Here is a 24,090-nt window from a genome sequence, read left to right on the forward strand (position 1 = left end):
GATCGTTGTTATTTCTTTATATTAAGATTAAAGCCAAACCAACAAGTAAAACAACACCAGCAGTTGGAATTACAATTCAGTTGGGTTATTACTTTCAAGGAACTTACTTCTGCATCCAATGAGTTCAATGCTTACAGCTGGATATCCGATGTCTGTTTGAGTGACAAGGATGAAGCGTGCTCGGATCGGCTGCTGAAACATGATGGTTACCGGTGCGGTTTGATTCGTGTTACCATGGAATATCTGCAGCACAGGATAGATAGAGCAACTTGATTAAGGTAAAAACAAATTGACAACTTTGCTTTTATATTCGTCACAAAGAAAACTAAATCTATTGTTCATAATGTTGCAATGTTCCTTGTGCGTACGAGTTTCTGGGATTACCAATTGTCTTTGTTTAATGCTAAGTTGAGTAACAAGTCCACGAGAATCAAAACTCGTCAATTTAAAGAGGCACACCGGCTCACCGTATACGCAATTTAGTGGTGTAGGATCATAACACATATTTTTATAGTGACTGCTCTTCTCCATTCCTGGCAGACCTTTGAAGTCATTATCTTAGTCTGTGTTGTAGCCCAAATAGCCCAATTCAGCCGGTGCGCCCCTTTACAAAACCAGTTTTGTTTGTGCAATGACAGAACCATTTACCTGAGGTTCTTTTTCAGGTGCTCCCTGGTGGCTTAGGTAGACCCAAGTAACGTTATCAAGGCTGTATTCTACTTGAAATGACGGTTCGCTTTCCCCTTGAGCTATGACTCCCTCAACTAGAGTTACTAACAGCAGGTCAATCTGAAGCTGTGGTGATTCGTCTGGAATAATATGGGCTTCCTTAAGAAGGCGTTGACCACATACCCATCGTACTGTAAATACAAACAATTGATTGATTGAAGATTTGATGTTAATGCGTTGTGCTCCAGTTCTGGTAAGTTCTGGATTGTTTTTATAAAAGGCTTCTCTATAACACGATAGACTGAAACTGGGCTCTGGTTCGTGAGTTAATTAAACAAATCTTGTTTGGTTGATCAATTGAGTTTAGAAATACTTCATGAACAAAAAACACATTTGTGAACATTAAAATTCAAAAGATCACCAAGCTTTTTGATAATTTATTGTCCATACTCAGAGAACAAAACGGAGAGACATTATCGTAAGAACTAGTTCTCAGATCGAAAGTTTGTGGGGGAAAACAGTTCCGTTTATCAATCAAATAAGTTGTTATTGCCATTACTTTGAAGTAATATTACAAAACGTGAATTTAACTTAACTGTTCGAGAACAATCTTGGTTTTAGAGTTGTAAGTTGCCGTTAAAAAGCTGAGCAAAACTCATTCAAATTATGTACACTTTAAAATTATAAATCGTAACTTTGTCAACCACCCTTTTATTGTTTAAAATATTGCTGTGTTTGATTTGTTTGTTTATGTATATACACAGTTTTCGCGATCAGTTCACTGTTATATTTAGACGAATATAACTTGTTTTAAAGACAATGTGTCTCAGACATCTCGTTAGAACTAACCTTTGCACCCTAGTAGTTCAACACGTATCCACAGAGAGCCATCAGTCTGGTTTAGTATGATGCGGATATAACGAGCACTGATTGGTGGATTGAACATGCTGGTAGCTACCGAGTCTGCTGCGGTGTTTCTTCGGATAATCTGTGAAGAAACAAAAACTGCAAATTATGATCATGCTATCTCCATCAAATAGCATGTCACTCACTAGTAAAACAAAAACCATTTAACTTAGCAAAGCAGAATTATCAATACACATTTTGTATTTTGTTCAAATCAGACTTATGGTCTCGAAATCAATTCAACTGTGCATATCACAACAGTTGAATTGATTTCGAGACCATAAGTCTGATTTAAACAAAATACAAAATGTGTAGTTAAAAAGTAGCCATAGAAGCTTAAACTAAAGTATCTTTGGCACAGCGACATTGTGGTTGTCCACAAACAAGTTGAACAAGATCAACCAAATCTGTTTGAATAGAATTTGCTTGTCAGTTCTTAGATTCGGACTTAATGGATTTGTGAAACCATTATAAAGCGCCAACTCATCAAGAACACAGCGTGTTTCAGTGGGTAAAGATAATGTTTGATACACTTCGCGAATTTGCATGGAAAGTCTGACTCCCTGTCTGAGTGCATTCCGGGTGTGTGGAGCAAAATGCGAGAAGGTGCGAATGGAAGCAGACTTTAGAAGCTTGACAGGTTGACATAATTAGGTTCCAATAACCTAATCAGTTTACATTAAACATGTATGTTCTTACCTGTGCTGAACCCTTAGTATGCCAAGTGTTCTGGTCATCACTGTACTCCAGCCTGTACCCATGACTCACATCTTCATTGATTACCTGATCAGATCCCTGCAGCATCATAATTCCCTCTACTATGACATTACTTTCGAGATCAATCTGTAACCATGGGTTGATGTCATTAGGATCAGGGCACCAGCCAATAGTATCACTGTTTGCTGATTGAGTGAGTCGTGCATTGCTTGGTTGACAGTTACCATCTTCCCTCTGCTGTGTACTTGATGCTGTGATTCTGTAGTCTGGAATGCTGCCATCTCCCATTCCGAGACGATTCAAACAAAAGAATCGTTCTGTATCAGATGTAATAAAGGCAACACAATAATATAAGATTTCTGGACATAACGGTATGTTTCGAAAAAAGAAGAAGAAAAAAAAAAACCACACACAAGCAAGTGACTTAAACGCTTTTGACAAAACAAGGTAATCTCAAATTATGGAACTAACAGGTTGTATTTGGCCCGGGACTTTGCTAGTTGTTGTTCCTTGCTCCATCAAAATAAAACAACTTGTATTAAACAAAAAATGAGCATTATGTGCGTGCTATGCATTTTTACATAACACATACTTATATCAATAGTTAATACATGTAGAGATTATACATGTTTAGATAAAAAACAAAGTATTTGCAGCGATTGTTTTTAGTAATGTTGTCATTTGAGATCAATATGAATCAAGTAAGTGTTTGCTTAATGAGACGTATCCCAACGGCGAGGGCACTTTGGTGCTTTTTGAGTCTTGCTGTGAAACATAACACAAAGTTTCAACAAATCAAACTAAAGAAGTATTATGGTTACTTTGATGTTGTACAAATCAACGGGATCAATAAATAAATAAATAAATTAATCACTTTTACAACTTTACCATTACATCCAAGGAGTTCAACACGCAACCCAGGACGAGTCGAAAATCCAGAAGTAGTATAATACCCAGTTGGTATGATGCGGATGTAGCGCGCTCTGATTCCCTCATTGAACATAGTGGTAACTTTTGTATTCATATCTGTATTTCCGGAAAATCTCTGTTAAGAAAACAATGTGATGCTCAATATCAAGAGCTATTTCAGAACAGAACAGTTTGATTCCGCCAAGGTCATGTGAATCGCAGCTTCCATACACGAAATCGATTTTGTTTTAGTTGAGATTGTTAAAGCATGCAGACGCTTACTACAGCAGTTGCTGTTAATTTTGGTAAAACATGCTGATAAACAGTGTTATAAACAATTGTTTTTTTACAAAATCTGGTTTAAAAGTTCATTCCGTTTCCATATGTAAAACAAAAGAATTGTTGATTATGGAGGAATAGTAAAATTGCCGTTTTAGTGAATCGATGGTCAATAAATAATATATTTTCGTAATCAATTACATATGGTGTCGTTAATACTTATTCAATATTCTGCATTGAACGGTTTTCTGCCATGTATTTATAACGTCATACCTGTGCGTTGTCCTTTTCTGCACCTCCTATAAAGCGCATGTCTTGCTCAGTGTCACCGTAAGATACGATGAACTCTGTAACCCAGAACCCTTTGTAGAAGTTAGCCTGTGTAACAACACCTTGAATCAATACCGGGTGATGTAGATCCACTTGGAACCATGCACTGTCTGTGTCATTCAATGTGGGACACCAGCCACCGTACAAATCTAGCCGTCCGTAAGTGTTCCAACTGCAGTACTGGTCATCAGTAGACGATGTCGTTATGCTTCCATCAGGGATGGTACCATCTCCCATTCCAAGCTTCTGCTGACAAACTTCATGAGCTGAGAAAATAAACAAATTCATAGTGTTCCATCAAGCCAACCTTTAGTGAAAACATTCAATTTTTTTGCGAATTTTGAAGTTGGTCTTGTTTACCTCAGAATTGTTTTAATTTTATTAATTCTAATTGAGACCGCGGTTTACCTTAAAAACGCGTTTTATTTTGGCTTTATAGTACATTTTCATAATAGTAGCTAATGTGTTGTCTAATAATTGTTTACAATAACTTTGAAGGGGAGTGAGGTAGAGAGTGCAAATATATTCTTACTTTACGAATTTTCCCCCCTATTTCTATTTCAATTGTATGACTTCGTGTTCTTGGAGAACGTGGTGAGTGGTCAACAGCATACATTATTAATTTATATCCTTTACCTTTGCAGCCACTGAGCTCAATATCTTAAGTATTCCAGGTTGTTGGTTTGCAGCTGATGCACCGAATTTGTTATGTGCAGTGTTCTGTGCAAGTCTGGCAATAAATTGTTTTCTAGTTGCTTTATAGATGAGATTTATAGACTAACGTTCGAAATCAGAATAGGCGTGTCTCGGTTTTAGGGTCTGTGAACTTCTTTTAGGACACCACCAAATTTCATCAGATTTACAGTTTGAAAATACAAATTGCAGAAACCTTCCATCGGTGTTGTTTTAGCATGTACGACGTATTTTCATGACATCGTTTTACTCATTTCTTAAAAATTACAGCACATCAGCAAGCAATATTTTTTTTATATAAGTTTTTTACTGACATTATCATCAATCTGTGTAAATTAAATCTAAAGGTCAATCGGTAGACTTTTGTTTTGTTATACAAAAAGTACCCCAATCGTTTCAGTGAGATTATGTACAATTTGACGTTTGAAAAAGTGGTGATTGATTGAAACAATACCTCTGCATCCAAGGAGTTCAATACGTAGGGTTGGGCTATTATTCCAGGCTGTAGGTCTGATGCGGATGTACCGTGCTTGAATAGGCTGCTGGAATATATTGGTAACTGGGGTGTTTCCATCAGTGTTGCCAATGAATGTCTGTAAAAATAAATTCAAACCAGAGGTGGAGACACAAATAAATACAAAATGATTATTAACACTTTGGTTACAACTAACGGCTGTACTGCAATATTGGAGTGTTTGTGTTTTTAATGAATATTGGTAAGGGGTGTTTGTATCAGTGTTGCCAACGAATGTCTGTAAAAAAACAGGGGTGGAAACAAATAAAGAAATAAAAATGATAATTAAGCTTTTGGTCATGAATAATAGTTGTATAGCTTAATTGGAGTGTCAATACATGATTACATGTCTGGATGGAAGGTGTCTTTGCCGAGTACTCTTACCTGTGGAGTAGAGGCCTCATTCACATACAGCCATGCAGTGCCATCAATGCTGTATTGTACCTGGTAGTGTGTCGTCCAGTAATAACCGTCTGGATTGCCCTGTGTGATGACGCCCTCAATATGCACAGGCTCTAAACCCATATACATTATTTGAAGCCATGAACCTTGATTTTCAGCTGGTCCCCAACAACCGTTCATATTCAGTCGTGCATTACTTGGCAGATAATTTGAATTCCAATGACTAGATGCTGTGATCTTATCATCGGGAATACTCCCGTCTTCCATTCCTAGTTTGTGTCCACAATGTCTACCAACTTGAACAAAACAAAAACAATTTAGCCTTTAGTTATTTTAAGTAACTGTTGAATTAATAATAGCCTCGTTTAGATTTTTGCCCGGAGTCAACTAACAGATTTAATTGTGTCAATTTTAGTGTTAAATTGAACGGCGGTTTTAAAACGTTAACATAAAGCAACATAGTAATTAAGAACAGGCCCGTCAAAACGTCGTTTGTGTTTTACAAACAAATATTTTACAATTTGTTCTTTAAAAAAATTACAATAAATGGAGCCTTTAAAATAACCTTGATAGACTATCAATATAATCAGTGGAGCCCTGGTAATAGTATCCACAATATCTGCAAACTAGAAACTGTTGATGAAACTATAATAGTTTTCGTTTGAACTTTTCTCAGTAGTCGACGAACGGTAAATATATTTAGCAAAATTTAATTTTTAATTGAATGGCGGTTTTGAAATGTTAGCATTAAATGCAACATAATAATTAGAGAACATGCCCTTAAAAACATTGCCTATAAAGTTAAAGACAAATGTTTAAGATTTTGTTCAACACTACATTAAATTGAGCCTTGAATATAGCCTTAATCCTAATATAATAAGTGGAGCCTTGGTTATGGTGAATACAAATCACACGTTACACATACCACTTTGTTGTATCCCGGAGTGCTCCAGAAACAGGGTGTAATCGCCAGGTCCGACGTGAAACTGTTTCTTCAGCAAATGACCGGTCATGTTATCTTCATTGGTTAGGTCCAGACGGATTGTCCAGTTCCCTTCAGCATCAGTCAGCTCATGTAAAATCTCATTGCCAAGCCAGAACTCACCATCCATTGACCCAAAGCCTTTCTTGTATTCTGCCCAACTGCGGTTGAAACTGACCGATCCGTTATAGCGTCGCTGAACCACCTTCAAATAAACGTATCATTTTTTTTGTTATGATAATTTTTTCATCGACAGTCAGATTGATCTTCATTTAGCTATTTTGTACAGGTTACTTCAAAATGAAAAGAAATCGGAAAACTCTTATTTTCTTTTCCTGGTAAAATGAAGCAAATTTAATCTATTCGAAAAAGATATATACAAATTATATTTAGAGAGACGTGGGCGAAAGGGCGATCCTTTTTTTCTTAAAGTTATTGCAACAAGTGTGGATCAATTTTGTTTTTTTAAGAACTGATTGCTGGTAATGCAGTGGTTTCTGGTGAATAAAGTCAAATGTAAACAAATATTAAGGGGACGCCATTAGTCTATATTGTCTCATTATAATATACACAATCACATACTGTGTAAGCAGATACGTAATCATTTGAATACGTAAAGTTTTAATATTTACGTGTGATTTATTTTCAACAAACGCTTAAATAGTTAAGGTGTGGTTACAGAGAATTGGTCATACCATTAAAACATTATGTGTGCACAATTCAAACACTATATGTAGATCCAGCATGTACAATTATTTCTATCAGGCCGGCTCGGAGGGTTAAGCACATTATTTCATTTGTTAACAGTTCTGAAAAAAACAATGATTTGTCGTGCTATACAACATCATACACGTCAGTTCTTAGGATGGTTTGAAGCTGGAGAGAGTTCTTTTTAGTCTGAGGTGCGGTAGAAGAGCATTCCAATTAGATGGACCAGAATGTTCAAAGGAACGGTCTACCCAAGTGTGTTATTGGCGTAATGTAACCTTGAGAGCATCAAGCATGCTTGGATACAACTAGAGTTAAATAAGATTTTGCTTCGGAGTTGGCGGATTGTTTAAGATGTCTTTGAATCTACATGAGTGAGATGCATTCCCAAATGAGTGATGTACTTACAATCCAGCCGGTATGGTTCGTCATATCACAAAGCACCTTGATTCCTTCGTTATTCTGGAAGGAATGGATAGTGTATATACCATTGTCGTTGTTACCAGCATCCAACAAAGCCTGACAGTCTGGGGGAATAAACAGAGTGATTTGAAAAAGTTTAAAATAAACGAAACATCTTTCATAGAAAACACGATCTGTGATTATTTTTATTTAAAGTCTTAGTACCCGGCTTTGCTACCTTTTTCGTCTTCTATTAAAATGTAGAGATAAGATGTTTCCCATTAAAACGTTTTTTTTTTTTATATCCCCGACGTGGGCTAGCTCGGTAGCCTAGTGGTAATGCACCTGCTATAGCCGAGCAAGGTCGTGGATGGTAATCCCACCCGAGTCTTTTATATTCAATGAATCTTACCCTGAACATGGCATTCATAATAATCATGTATCTCTTCTTGGTCATCAGTGAAGATTGGTTCGTTAGTGTAGATTTGTTTAGTTTGTCTTTTTGGAGCTATTTTAAACAGCCCTCCTGGTCGGGTTGAGGTACATATACACATATCCTCAAATGGTTGGATCCATCGTAGTTTGTTTTGCCTTATTTGAAATTTTGACCTTAAAAAGAGTCGTTAAGACCCCCACATGAAGGTGGTATTGGAATTTTTTTTCTCAAAAACTGCCTGGGTATATTTACCTTTCAAAAAATGTTGTTTGGAACCATTATATGCACCAATGAGGATGGGGAGTGCAAAACCAATTGGTGTACTCAAAATGTACCCTTTTCAAGATAATCACACTTTTACACTTCGTTTTGCTATACATTTGTGCATAAGGTCAATATTTATACGTTAATTACATAGGTTTGTAGTATCAACATAAAGTTAAAAATACATTTTATGAATAGATCTATCAAATGTGAATACATTTGACACCAATTTTGAAAATATTGATTTTTGACCTTTTTTGACCTTTTTACCCCCAAATTACCTTAAAATACAAAATCAAGCTGGGCATCCACCATAATCGTCTTCCCGAGCCCATGATCCATACTTCTAGCATGGATGCCAGCCAATAACAAACTAAGCCGTTTTTTTTTTTTTTTTTTTTTTTTTTTTCTAGAGCACTTTTTAAAGTTTGGCTGGTCTACTATACTTAGAAATGTACACTATTGTTCAACATTGCTCTTGTTCATAAAGTATACACTCCAAACTAATAATTGCATTTTTTTTCACTCACCCGGTACAAGGGCCTATCCCTACAGGGATCTTTCTCAAAAAGTAGTATATTATAAATTGTCATGCAAAAAAAAAACTTGTTATCCCTTGAATTTGAAAAACCAAAAACTACAATAAAGCGTTGATTATAGATCGCTCAAAAACTAACATAATAATTATGTAAGACACATAGATCCTTGTAACTTGAGTGTATGCCACATGTTGTTCAATAAACCCAAACCAGTTAAACCACTCAACATTTTTTTGATTCCTTTCCTATTTTGCAAACCAGCCTACATGTTCATCCCCAGTGCTTTAACCAAGGACGTTGAGGCTGAGTGAACAACACACGCAGCAACATAAAACGTAGTCCGGTACAGTTGTACAGATTATTCTCACACAACTATTCTACACACAATGTCGATGTGTGTTAGCCCTGTATATACTCAGTATTTTCTAGTGTTCTGTGAAAACAAATCACGGACATTTTACTCGGGTTGGATTCGGACCAACGACTTTTGCAATTCTAGAGCAGTGTCAGGCAAATATAGGGTGTATGGATAAAAACCAATATTCTTTCTCTCCGATGCAAGTTTAACATTTGAAACAATACTTTGGGGTGTCATAAAATAATACTGTAAACAGTGATCGTTTTTGTACGGAGCCTAAAAGGGACATTTACAAAAATAAAAATTTTATATATTTTGTGCACACGAATTCTCTCGTGCGCACGACATAAATCTGGATTCAGGAAGCAGCCCGTCTCTTCGCAACGCCGCCATTATCACACAAGTGAAATACCCATGTGACTCACCGAGACCGACCATTGGGGTTTGATGTCAAACCAGTAACTGTTGTTTGGCATTCATAGGAGGAACTAGTTAAGTTTGACATTCGAATATCGACTGTCAAACAAGGACCATTTACTCGTTTGACATCAGACTCATTTCGCCGGCGGGAGGGTCAAATTTAAGGAACACACCCGGCCCATGAGGTTTTACTTTTTAAAGATTATTTGAAAAGTCAATAAATTTAACAAACAAAATCCGTACTTTACTGCTCACAAATATGGACAGTTTTACATATTTTTTTTAACCAAATTTTGAAGGGTCTAATCTACAAATTCAGACAACATGGGCCTGGCACAACTACATTGAATTTAAAGAGGATGGATGGTGGTAATTCCTTGATCGGGCCCATGAGGTTTAAATTTTTTGTTTTTATTTATTTTACTTTTTGACCAAAAAGTGATGATTTTTTTGACCGAAAAGGTATTTGAATGGGAACTAAAGTGTGTTGAATCGGTTTTCAACTAGTGGTTTAAACCTCCCGAGGCCTGGTTCTTTTTAATTTACCTCGACTTCGTCTCGGTATAAAATGATCAAGAACCAGGCCTCGTTGGGATAAAACCACTAGTTGAAACCTATCCACCACACATTGATTCCCTTATTCATAAATACCTTTTCGGCCTAAAACATCATCACTTTTTGGTCAAAAAGTAAATTAAATGCAAAAATGTTAATTGTTAAATGATTTATTTCATCACAACACCCCTCCAGCTATAAAATGATAAAGCCCTCCACCGCCCTCTGGTAAACAACTCCTTATAAGGGAATGTTATGCGCCTCGCGCGTATCGCGTGATGTGACACAACTGTTTCAGCCGTTGCTCTCGACCGATATGAATGAAGAAACTGTCTTATAAGAACAGGTGCAAGGTCGCGTGTAACGCCCATAAATTAACACTTTTTACCGGCCATACACAAAGGTTTATACACACCCACGTGACGCGCTCTCCACCAATATGAATAGCGAAATTGTCTGAGGTATTTATGAATCGAAGATAAAACACCATTTTCGCACAGTGTGTGTTTTCAGATGCTTAAATTTGGGACCTCAGCTTAGGTCTTGGACTCAATTCAAATATTTAAGTGAGAAATTACCTCTTTCTTAAAAACTACGTTATCTTGTACATTAGTTACAAATGTAAATTTGGAGGCAACCATATGCACTACATAATACAACAGGAAGGAACACCTCAGCAGCAAAAAAAAAAGATTTTCTTGCAACTCTATTTTACGGAAATTGACAAGTCAATGTTTGTTCCTTCGTGAAAGTTGTCTTATATTGGCTGCATGTACAATTATTGCCCTTCGTGACATGACCCGAAAATGAGTTTACAGGGCAATGTATTGATGGGAGCAATTATTTTAAGAACAAGAACAATTTTGTCAATTTCTAAGTAGGTCCTGGATTGACCTTTACAAAGGTGAAATAACTGGATTTCCCCAGCAGGCTGGGTGAACAACACACAACAACATAAAGCATAGTCTTGTACAATTGTACAGATTATCCTCGAGCCAGATATTTTGGAGCATTTAACCCAAAGAAGATGGAAATGAAACGGCGTTCCATTAGTAGGTATGCCACTTCATTTAGTCGCCGCATTGGGACAGCTGTTCTGCAGCACCCACAATTTATTTGGTCTAATCTCACTCTATTTCGTTTTGATGGCATTCATCTGTCTTAGGTTGGGATGAGCTATTTCGGTGTAATTTACGGGGCTGCATCAATTTACATCACCCCTCCTACAAATTTTCGAAGTACAAGTACAACATTTTGGTGTTGACTTGGTTGGAAGTTGAACCGAAGTGAAGTTCCCGCACATAAGCAGCATAGGGCGACCTGTTGAGCTCCGCCCATTGCAAAAAGACGTCTCGGGAAAACCCTGGAAAAATGTGCAAGGTCATGAAAAGACCAACTGTACTGGGCTTAGCAAGCCCACATAGCATTACTGAACTAGCCAAGGTGGCACCACAACAGTTGTGTGGGTCCACTGAATAATGTATTCTGTGAGTGATAAAATGAATTATTCTCCAACTATATTTAAATACCACTATTAAAATGTTACCCATACACCAGTATACATTATTTACCTGCCGGGAACTTGTGACCTACAACATACAGGAAACCAGCGTAAGGATGTTTTTCATATAGCACATGACCAAGTGCAATGACGTTAACGGTTTGTGTCCAGCAGTCTTTATCATCATTAAACGATGCAGCTTCACATCCATCAAGTCTTTTACCAGCTTGGAGAGCCAAACCCGACCTATCAAGCAAACAAAAACGTAACATAATAAAGTGCACCCTCCGTTTTATGTTCTGATATTTATTCAATTAATGTGTCAATAACTACGTATTAAGTGAATGGCCAAAATGATGTCGATATTATTTACTTTTAACCCAACACCTGTGACGCCATGCTATTGTTAAATCACCTGGATACATTATCATATACTGAAAATGAGCAATGGTCAATAAATTGACAAGTGACATATTTTTATCTAATAAAGTTGATACTTTTGGTTTATTCGTTTTCAGTCAGTGACGACACACATACGGAGCCGGCCCCTTCAGACGATGTGGCCTTTGACGTCACTCGAAACCATGATTCGCGCGTATACCACCGGGCAAAACCTTTTTGTTTTGGCAGCCACCTAGAAAGTACACGATTCGCGAATATACCGCCGGGCAAGACCTTTTGTTTTGACAGCCAGCTAAAGTAGACGTAAAAATTGAAACGAAGGCCATATCTGTCGTTATGTATGAAAAAATCGATGCAACTCAAATTTCAAAAAGATAAAATTGTACGTAAAAAACATTGCTTCAAAAAGACAGAAAACAAGTCACAAAAACACAGCAAATTTTCCCTTTATGAATGTCAGCAACATTCCCCAAGTAGTATTTATGGATTGAGTATTTCATATTCTTCCCGAAAATGTCAAAAACGAGACCGGATCGTAGCTCGTCCAGTCAGGATACAACGATTTCCACCGTTAATCCAAAACTCCCTTTACACAAAAAATCAACTATTAGACAGCATGGTTTTCCTGCACGGTGATTGGCTGATGATGACATCATCGACTGATATGGCATCATGCTGTTTTTTCGTTGTATCCTGACTGGACTAGCTACGACGTGTTCTCGCTTTTAACATTTCCGGGAAGAATATGAAATATTCTATCCATATATACCAAATGGGGACTGTTGCCGACAATCATAACGGGAAAGTTTGCCGTGTTTTTGTGACTTATTTTCTTTCTTTTTGAAGCATTTTTTTGTTTTAAGTTGCACTGATTTGTTTTCATACAGAACGACAGATATAATCTCCATTTGAATGTGCTGCTACATTATTTTTGTCAATACTTTTCAGATAAGGCCAAAAAAGACTGAATTTCAGAAGCCCTTTGTCCTAATTATTCATTCAAACCGAGGTCACGCATGAAAAACCACAATCAACACTGCATATAAAACCGGGCAAATAGGCCTATTAACGCATGGGTTGCGGGTAGACTGTACACGTCTTTTTGCCCGGCGAAATATGACGTGTACAGTGTTTTGTCAACAGAGGGCGATTTTGAATGTAAAGGTCACATCGTGTATAGAGACCGATCTAAAGAAGAAAATCATTCTATGATTCAATTCACAATGTCATTTAATTTGTGTCCCCTCATCGGAATTTTGTTGTATTGCTCTTAAACCGTTTTGATGTATAGACTTGCCTTTTTTACGTATATCATTTTTGGTGTGTTTTTCTGTGTTTGTCTTTGCTTGTTTGCCTTTTTATAAATTGTTTTGTGTTTTGTATTATCTTCTGCTTTTTTATATGCCCCCTCTTGCCTCAATGTATTTTTAGGGTTTTAGGAGACATACGCCTTTTGGCGACAGTTATTTTTTTATACTTTTATGCTCTCCTGGGCACCCCACTGTTGTTTTACTTTGTTTTCTTAAATATTTTTTAATGTATGTATATGTGCTTGTAAATGTGATTGCCCGAATAAATATTATTATTATTATTATAACTATCACAATGATCATTCAATTTCATTTGAACCAACCTAGGGGTTGATGAAATGATCAGGCATTTATCTTTATAAAATAATTTGGGTATTTTTTGTGACACAAAACACAATGACCACAGATTTACATTTAATTTACACCGTTTTAAGACATTGCTAGTATAAAGCGTAGCCGGCCTTAACATTTTAGTTGCTGGGGTGCTGACGGTTTTGAGAAATGAGTAAAACAATGTAATGAAAATACGTGTAACATGCTAAAATAGATTTCGTCTCATGATCACTGAGACGAAAATTATGTTCATGACATGTTGTTTTACTCATTTCTCAAACAATTTAGCACATCATCAGCAAGTAATATTTTGAGGGAAGCTTTCTACCATCATTATCTTCAAACTGTAAAAGTTTAATGCTAATCTGTGGACATTGTGTTTTTTGTCCTACAGAAAGTGCATAGCCCATAATGGGCTAACGATAGTAATGTCCTGCATGATGCCCAACACTCTAACAGTGTGGATGGCTACATTAAGGTCTACTCGTATGTTGTCTCAGGGTTACAACACTCTGCATTTAGACTCAAAACAAACAATGCTGATTTTTGCGGTACCCGCTGCCAAAACATAGGATTCGAACTGCCTCTAGCTGCCGGGCAACCTCGGTAGTCTAGTTGGTAAGACACTGCTCTAGAATTGCAAGGGTCGTGGGTTCGAATCCCACCCGAGTAACATGCCTGTGATATTTTTTCACAGGACTCGGGAAGTACTGAGTATACACATCGGTGTATGGGTAAAAAACGAAATTAATATTCTTTAACCTATAATATGACGTATAACCATGGGAAGTAGAAATGCTCGCAATCTGCCAGGCGCACATTGTCAACTTAACAATTAGGCAGAAGGTAACTTCAACTAGCATTCATTGACATTTAGGTATATCTGAGAAACAAAAGTGATTTAAAATGTGTGAACTCTTAAACCAAACTTGAAGGTGGTAAAATCTTTTAAACTTGGCTTATGAAGAAAATTTGCCCCTTGCTTGAATTGTTAAGTAATGTAGACATATTATTGTTTGCGTATAAAAGCAATAGTTTCGCAACAAACGACCAAAAACTATTACATTTATTTAACACTACTGAACAAGTAAAGTATGTTGTCAACGTATCTACCACTTTGAAGTTTCATTTTACTTTTGTATATTGTATAACATAGGTTTTACAAAAAGTATTTACATTGTAGAATTAGTTTTGGGAAAATGTTAGGGAAACAAACGAAAATGGGAGAACCTGCTCCCCTCTGCATGGAACACAGAACTTGATATTGTGTCAATTCCAGATAAGAAGGACATCAGGAGAGTATGGAACTTACGATAAACATGATGTAATCGGCTTCTCACTATTTACTGAATCAATTGGCACTTTCAGTGCAGGCTACGTTATACGTCATGTTTTAAGTCATATGTTTACTTATGTAGCGTTTCATGCTAGATACCTAGTAAAACAATAAACCTTCAGGTCTCACGCAATATATTAGGTCTTATACATGCTACATAAAGGTTTCCGGTTTCAGGTCCGGGCAGCACTCAATACCTGTTCCGACGTAGTGGTCGGAACAGGTATTGAAATCATCAAGATTTGTATTTGTTATTAGCTGTTCCGACGTAGTGGTCGAACCAGCTATTATTATTATTATTATTTCATTTTATCACAGCATGCAAAAGAAAGATGTCATATTCCTTTGTGCCGGTAACTCCTCGAGTCGGGCTACGTCCCGTAGCCTTAGATCTCAAGAGTCTTTCTCAGGATCCTCGCTGTTCCCAAAAGCGCTGCATTCTGTAACAGATCTACCCTCACATTTGTCCCTATTTCATCTAGATGTTTCCCCAGTGCTGTGGGAATGGTGCCAAGTGCTCCAACCACCACGGGGACTACTTTTACCTTTTCCTGCCAAATCTTACGAAGTTCCCTAGCCAGGTCCTGGTACTTCTCGATCTTTTCCATCTCCTTCGAAGCTACCCTTATATCACCTGGCACAGCTATGTCAATGAGATGACACATCTTCTTCGTCTTATCTAATAGCACAACATCCGGACGCCTATGTGGTATAACATGATCGGTCTGAATGTTAAAGTCCCAAAGGATCTTGACCTGGTCGGTCTCTACAACTTTTTCCGGAACATGTTCGTACCATTTCGCAAGCACTTTGACACCATACTTCTTACACAGATCCCAGTGAATCACCTTGGCCAGCTTGTCATGTCTTCCTTTGTACTCCGTTTGGGCCACCTTACTGCATTCGCTAACAATATGAAACTACTCACAAAAAGTAAGGAAACTTTTTTCAATCCAGTATATTTGTTATTATTTAAGAGTCAGTTCAGGTAAATAATTGACATATTTGTTTACGGTCAAAAAATGATTTTTTTTTATACTTTGTGGGTGGAAGGGCCTTGGGGTGCAAGTAAACAAAATTGCATTTTCAATTCCATATATAGCCCGTTGCCATGGTTACGGCTCATTTTTTTTTTTTTTTTTGGGGGGGGCCATTTTAGGCCGATTTTGGGGTCTGAAAAACTGGATTTTAGCTCATATTTACAACTCCACCCCACCAAAATGCAACATTATTTCAAAAAACCTTTTATATCACTACAAAGTATCATCCTTGGCCTTCCTTGAGAAAAAAAAATATTGCTTTAAATATCACCCTTGTGCTATTTTTGCATCATGTATTACAGTATGTTTTTAGAACTTGCAAAATCGACATTTTTACCCTATTTTTGGACCCCAAAATGTCAACTTGCCAGGGGTCTCAGAAAATTATCCTTTCGGCTGTGATTAGGGCAAAAATTGGTCTTTCCATATCTGGTGTCGAAAACTTGGGCAATTGTATCATGTTGTGACAGTACTGCCTCAAAACTAGACTACTTTTTTCCCCAAAACGTGAAAAATGCCTTTTTAAGGGTCTTTTCACATAGTATCGATAAACGTGTCCACGGTAAAAAATAAGGAACATTTTTGTTATACTTTGTGGATGGTAGGGACCTGGGGTCCAAATAAACAGCGTTTACATTTCAAATAATAATATAACACGTTGCCATGGTAACAGTTTATTTGTTTTTAGGCCACTTTAGGCCGATTTGGGGGTCTGAAAAACTGTGTTTTAGTTAATATTTACAACTCCACCCACCCCACCAAAAAACAAGCATATTTATGAAACCTTTTCCATCACTATAAATTATCATCCTTGGCTTTACTTGAGACAAAAAACTATTGCTATAAATTTCACCCTTGTGGTGTTTTAAGATCGTGCATTATAGTATGTTTTTAGAACTTGCAAAATCAACATTTTTACCATATTTTTTGCACTCAAAATTTCATTTTTGCAGGGGTCTCAGAATATTTTCCTTTCGGTTTTGATCAGGGCCAAAACTTGTCTTTTTATTTCTGTTAAGAAAAACCCGGGCAATTGCATCCTGATGCAACAGAACTGCTTCAAAAATAAACCCTTTTCCCCGAAAACATAGAGAAATGCATTTTGAAATATTTGCTTCATTTTGAATTTATAACATTAAGAAGTTAGTAATAATTCCATCAATCTGGCAGCTTTTCATAAGCACTCTGTAGGCTTAGTGCATTACCAAACATTGATCAGGACTTGTTAATGACCTAAATCTTAGAATTTGCCCCGGCCCCACCCCGGCCCAGGCCCAATCATATTTCTTGACATTGCATAACAAAATAAAAAAGTTTTGTGAACAGCGCCTCTTTTTTGAAAGTGACATTTTTTAATTTCCCTTGCACATCAAGAAAGTTTGTACTGTCTTAATTTATTATTGGTCCTCAGAATATTTCCCCTTTGGTTGTGATTGGGCTATCATTATGGTTTGCATGTCTGCTGGGGAGAAACACTTTGGTTTAATGTATTCTATTGTGACACTTCTGCCTGAAACATGGTAATTTTTCTAAAAACAATAAAAATGCATTTTGAAGTTATCCCTTAGTTTGAATTGATAAAAAACAAAAACGAGCATGCTTGTTAAAAAAATATGGCACTGTTTCCATGTTCTTTAAGTAACATTAAAAAAGTTTATAACCATGCTTTGCCACTGAGAGTTCTTGTTTTGTCATGACTACTTTACCTAGTTGTACATGTATGATTCACATTGCAAGAAGAGAAGTAGTACGATGAGCATTCTTTACTATTCTTGTGTATACATTTGTACATGGCCTTTTAACAGTCTTCTTGGTCCCCTGCTCGCTACCAAACTAAACATTTTCATCCCTATCAGAACAAAGAGGCTCTAAAAGTGAGCAAGTACTGTGTCCAAATTCAACTGCTTTGGCCTTCTGTAAGCAGTTCCCCCAACCATGGTGGGGTTCCTTTCAGTTGTACTGTTGCAAACAATAAAAGAGTTCAGCAGGTAATGTTTGACAATGTTTTTTGTTGATCGTTCTCAGAGACATATATGCTAATTATGAACTAGTAAGATAGTGAATGGAAAAAATAATCAAACTAGCCCGAATAAACTTTTGTCACTGCAAATGCATCTTACTTATTTATGTTGAGCAGGTGCAAGTATTTACAACTTCTATCCGTGTTGTTTCATTAAAGGAACACACGTTGCCTTGGATCGGTCGAGTTGGTCTTTGAAATGTGTTTGTAAACGTTTATTACAAAATGCATATGATTAGAAAGATATTTTAAAAGTAGAATATAATGATCCAGACAAGTATCACTCAAAAACATCTTTCTAGCCATGCATTTTATAACAAGCGGTTACAAACGCATTTCAAAGACCAACTTGACCGATCCCTGGCAACGTGTTCCTTTTAAATGATCTATACGCTCGTCATGCAAATCGTTAGTATCATTGTTTTTAATAAGATCTTGGCAAATTTTTCCAACACTTTTAAGCAGGCTTTTTAATTTCCCGCATTTGTGTTGGACATGATTGGATGCTCCAAACCATCTGCCTCAAGCACAGAAACTACATTGTTTATGATCTCTATCTCTATGAAAAGTTTTACATTTGGTAGCAGGCAGGGACCAAGGTGAGTAGGCCCTGTATTAAAGACAACCTGTAAAGAATGCTCATCGCACTCTACTTGCAATGGGAATCATACCTGTACAATAGGTAAAGTAGCCAAATCAAGAACTCTCAGTTTCAAAGCATTGGTTATGGTTTGGTTGGATACCATTATATACAAACTTTGTATTCATTACTCAAAGGGCATGGAAACAGTGCCAGATTTTTAACAAGCATGCATTGCTTTTGGAAAAATTACTATACTTAAGGCATGATCAGTCACAACAGGATACAATAAACACAGTGTTTCTACCCAGAAGACATGAAAATACCAATAACAACCGAAAGGGAACACTTTCACAAAAAGAGGCGCTATTCACAAAACATTGTTTTATGCAATGTCAAGAAATATGATTGGGGCTGGGCCTGGCAAGATCTAAAATTAAGGTCATCAATCGTTCCTGATCAATGTTGGGTAATCCACTAAGCCTATAGAGTGCTTAGGAAAAGCTGCAAGATTGATAGAATTATTACTTTTTAATGTTCGAAATTCAGTATGAAGAAAAAACAAAATCAAAGTGTATTTTTCTGTTTGGGGAAAAAAGTCTATTTTTGAGACAGTACTGTTAACATCAGGATACACTTGCCCAAGTTTTTCTACCAGAAAAAAAGACAAATTTTGGACCTGATCAAAACCGAAAGGAAAATACTCTGAGACCCCTGACAAAAATGACATTTTGAGGGCCAAAATATGGTAAAAATGTTGATTTTGCAAGTTCTAAAAACATATTCTAATGCATGTTCTAAAAATAGCAAAAGGGTGAATTTTATAGCAATATTTTCTTGTCCCAAGTAAAGCCAAGGATGATACTTTGTAGTGATGGAAAAGGTTTTATGAAATATTTTTGATTTTGGTGGGGTGGAGTTGTAAATATTAACTAAAAAACAGTTTTTTCAGAACCCCAAATCGGCCTAAAGTGGCCTAAAAACAAATAAACTGTTACCATGGCAACGTGTTATATTATGATTTGAAATGTAAATGTTGTTTATTTGGACCCCAGGTCCCTACCATCCACAAAGTATAACAAAAATGTTCCTTATTTTTTACCGTGGACACGTATGTCGATATGTGTGAAAAGACCCTTAAAATGGCATTTTTCACGTTTGGGGGAAAAAAGTCTAGTTTTGAAAAGTCACAACAGGATACGATTGCCCAAGTTTTTGACACCAGATATGGAAAGACCAATGTTTGCCCTAATCACAGCCGAAAGGATAATTTTCTGAGACCCCTGGCAAGTTGACATTTTGGGGTCCAAAAATAGGGTAAAAATTTCGATTTTGCAAGTTATAAAAACATACTGTAATGCATGATGCAAAAATAGCACAAGGGTGATATTTAAAGCAATAATTTTTTTCTCAAGGAAGGCCAAGGATGATACTTTGTAGTGATATAAAAGGTTTTTTGAAAAAATTTTGCATTTTGGTGGGGTGGAGTTGTAAATATGAGCTAAAAACCAGTTTTTCAGACCTCAAAATCGGCCTAAAATGGCAAAAAAAACAAAATGAGCTGTAACCATGGCAACGGGCTATATATGGAATTAAAAATGCAATTTTGTTTACTTGCACCCCAAGGCCCTCCCACCCACAAAGTATAAAAAAATTTCATTTTTTGACCGTGAGCAACTATGTCAATTATTTACCTGAACTGACTCTTAATACTCTCTTTGTATATGGTATATATCAATGCAAAGCTGAACTGTTCCTCTTTAAAATGATGCCACATTTGCAATGATTACATGTTGCTGGACTTGTCTACATGAATAACAATGAGGCAAAGTCACAAATCAAATGTGCCAAAATTACCGTTGTCTGTGAATGGTCAATAGGTAATGCTCATTAATCAAACCGATCAAGCTTTTCAGAACTATTACACAGTGATTTTCACCAGTGAGCTCATCGGACACGATTTACCCTCATCTCATGAAAAACACCTTGTTTGATGGGTATTTGCAAGAAGATATTCTACAGCCGGATGCAGTCCCATACTTGCAGACTTTGGACCAAACGCCATCTTTCAAGATGACAACGCTCGCCCCCCTCGAGCCCGACTGGTGATTGACTACCTGAAAAATGTTGGGGTGCACCGGATGGATTGGCCCGCTTACAGTCCAGACCTGGATCCTATGGAACATCTGTGGGACCAGCTTGGCCTCGCTGTCCGCGCCAGAACCACCAACACATCAACTGTGGCTGACCTAACCAGGTTCCTTAATGAAGAATGGAACGCCAATTCCTCATCATCAGCGCATCACAAGACTTGTGTGCAGCATGAGAAGAAGGTGCCATGCTGTTATCAACGCCTTCGGATCATCCACTCGTTACTGAACTTTTTGTATCAATAAAGTGTATTAAGATCAGTAAGTTGTCTTGCTCTATACCCAATTTCTAGTCTCAATCAAGTGGATTAAGATCAGTAAGTTGTCTTGCTTGTTTGAATTACAGTGTCAATTCATACAGTAACACCAAAATATTGCTAATTTTGGCACATTTGATTTGTGACTTTGTCTCATTCTCATTAACGTGTTCAAGTCCAGCAACATGTAATCATTGCAATTGTGGTATCATTTTAAAGAGGAAGAGTTCAGCTTTGCAATAATACATACCATATACAAACAGAGTATTTAATAATAACAAATATACCGGATTGACCGAAAAGTTTCCTTTCTAACGAAAAGAAAAATATATAGAACGTAACCAAAATATATAGAACGAAATAAAATATATATAGAATGAAATATATATCTATATAACGAAATAATAATTGATATATAACGAAATAATAATATAAAAATAATATAGAACAAAACAGAAATATATGGGACGAAACATAAATATATAGATCGAATCAGAAATATATAGAACGAAACAAAAATATATAGGACCAACCGATTTCACGAAACGCTAGGGATTAATTCTGTTTTGAGTTAGGACAAGTAACTTGTTCTAACTTATGGTATGTTCAATGCGTCCTAACGTTTATGGATACTGAAGTCCAAAAGTTTAATCCTAAGTTAAGAAGGGGTTGGTGAAATCGACGGCCGCACTATTTATACGTATAAGAAATCAGTTATGTTGCACATCAATAATTGATACCTTCCGTTTGCCGTTGGTGTTCTGTCGTCGTAATAGCTAGATTGTTCCTCGTGCTTGGGATAGAGGTAAAAGCCATTTGTGCCTCTATCAAGGGCTCTGTATTTCCCAATGAGGTACTCGTTGAAGGGTAAGGGCCCACCGATCATCGTGTCATTCGTCTCGTCGGTAGCGGTGATACAACACTTCGATGCCTTAGGCCTTCAAAAAAAAAAAAAAAAGGATTATAAAAGATATTGCTGTCATAAGCTTTTCATGCCATGGTAAGCTTGTGAAAATCATTTTTAGCAAACCAATATTTTGTCAAGGTTTGCGACTTGGGTTACAAATCGTGAATTATATATATCAAATTTTTACGATACGGGCAAGATCATTGGGCCGAATTCATACAACAACAACTTTTTGATTGCGTTTTTGAGCAATTGCTTGAAGTGTTACAAGACGCCAACATGACAGCTTGACCTCTTACTTGTTCGTGATTTACAGAAAAGATTATTTGTTCCGTGGAAGATTTCATCATGTTTATGCTCGGTACAGATGACCGGGCTCGGCCTAGAGAAACAATCGGGAGATATTCCACCAATCCAACCTATCGTAAATTGTTTTGTTTCGACAAACAAAAATGAATGTTCGTTCTATTTTTCTTTTCAGTTACTGTTGACACATTCATGCAGCCATAACTAATAAATTTTTTGCTTCAAGTACAGCTGTGACGGATTTGTTTTTCTTCAGAAACATAACGATAAAAAAATCATCACGTGTCTGAAACCTTTTTTAATGTTAATAATCTATCCCATTTCGGACAGAAAATAAGCCCCTGCTCTTTCACACAACACTTGTGTGCACAAACACACATATTCATGAACATGCAGTGCGGTCACAGCCATTCCAGATAAAGGGGGTAAATAAAACTAGAGCGGATAATGTTCTCGCATACAGCCATGAATACAGTGCATGTAGCCTGATAATTATTTCCAAACTGAAAACAATAAAGAGTGTTATAATTGTCATGCTTGTTGTAGTAGACTGAACAATAACAATAACAATAACAATAACGATAACGATAACGATAACGATAACGATAACGATAGCGATAACGATAACGATAACGATAACGATAACGATAACGATAACGATAACGATAACGATAACGATAACGATAACGATAACGATAACGATAACTATAACGATAACGATAACGGTAACGATAACGATAACGATAACGATAACGATAACGATAACGATAACGATAACGATTTGAGTGTCACAGATTGACTAATGGAAGCAGTTGCAAATAGTTGTTTTGTATATTTTGTGGTACACTAAAATATAGGGCCATGATTTGCTGTTGTAAATAGTGCTAACGCGAGCTGCTACTGTGCAACTACTGGGGCAAACGCTACTGGCTACTGTGCAGCGGCTACAGCTACTGTGTTGTAAAATCATTTTTGTTTAAAGGAATTAATGGTCCAAAAGCGGAGAATTGCAAGTTTGATAATTTGTCATTGTTTTATTGGAAAGCGTGCCGATACCATCCCATAATGTTAGCGACCTTGTTCTTGTACAGTTTTGGTTAATTTTTAGTTATTATAGATATCCCTTATCCACCCGGCTAGTAATTTCCGAGAGTGGAGGATTTGACGCTTCTGTAACATGAGAAAGCACATGGGAATGTCGGCCAACATACACTGAGCTATGGTGGTGAATGAGAAAGCCGGAGAGGCGAAACCTTTGCATCAATTGAACTGGATAATCTGGAACTGGGAAAGAATGCCAAGATGAACATCCAATGAACACTTGTACGAACATTGATGATCTATGATAGTGTAGATTCAACGAGAGAGTTGACGAGCCTAAGGAGTGAGGTTAACCCTTAGAATAGACAGTTGTTGAACACTTGTTGGATTATTGAGAAGTTACCAAGTACTGTGACAAATTGGGGTCGAATTATTGAAAAGTTTCAAAGTACTGTGATATGTTGTCGAATTATGGAGAATTTGCAAAGTACTGGAGATAGATTGTTGAAGCATTGAGAATTTGCAAAGTACTTGATATATAATATTGTTGAATTTAGCGAGAAGAAGGAAGCTGAGAAACTAGTTAAGATTACTCGGAGTCTGTAACTCCAAAAGCTAAGAGTTGAGGTGACTGACTTCGTGGATTGGAAGTAGTGAATTTTGAGGGTTGGATTTATTGTAGTTTGAGGCGTGAATTTCGTTGTTTAAGCGGTGGCCACAGAAAGGAACTCAGAGAGCAGAATTGTGTTGTAAATAAATTTGTAATATTTTGTAAATATAATCTTGATTGGCTTGAGTGCAAATTTATTTCTGCAGTGTTTGGT

General features: G+C 36.8%; 1 protein-coding gene across 1 annotated transcript in view; it reads right to left on the reverse strand.

The window, feature by feature from the left end:
• The window catches only part of LOC139943188 (uncharacterized), a 43,235-nt gene that overhangs the window by 2,757 nt on the left and 16,388 nt on the right, over positions 1-24,090 (reverse strand). Inside the window, exons 4-15 of the mRNA XM_071940004.1 lie at positions 21,753-21,950; positions 11,655-11,830; positions 7,518-7,636; positions 6,345-6,606; positions 5,402-5,715; positions 4,958-5,096; positions 3,754-4,076; positions 3,181-3,337; positions 2,275-2,609; positions 1,519-1,657; positions 649-860; positions 108-243 (exon numbers count right to left, since the gene is read on the reverse strand). Of these exons, the coding sequence (XP_071796105.1) occupies positions 108-243; positions 649-860; positions 1,519-1,657; positions 2,275-2,609; positions 3,181-3,337; positions 3,754-4,076; positions 4,958-5,096; positions 5,402-5,715; positions 6,345-6,606; positions 7,518-7,636; positions 11,655-11,830; positions 21,753-21,950 (2,510 nt within the window). The remainder of the gene's footprint in view (positions 1-107; positions 244-648; positions 861-1,518; positions 1,658-2,274; positions 2,610-3,180; positions 3,338-3,753; positions 4,077-4,957; positions 5,097-5,401; positions 5,716-6,344; positions 6,607-7,517; positions 7,637-11,654; positions 11,831-21,752; positions 21,951-24,090) is intronic.

This window comes from Asterias amurensis, chromosome 10 (assembly GCF_032118995.1).
Source record: "Asterias amurensis chromosome 10, ASM3211899v1".
NCBI lineage: Eukaryota > Metazoa > Echinodermata > Asteroidea > Forcipulatida > Asteriidae > Asterias > Asterias amurensis.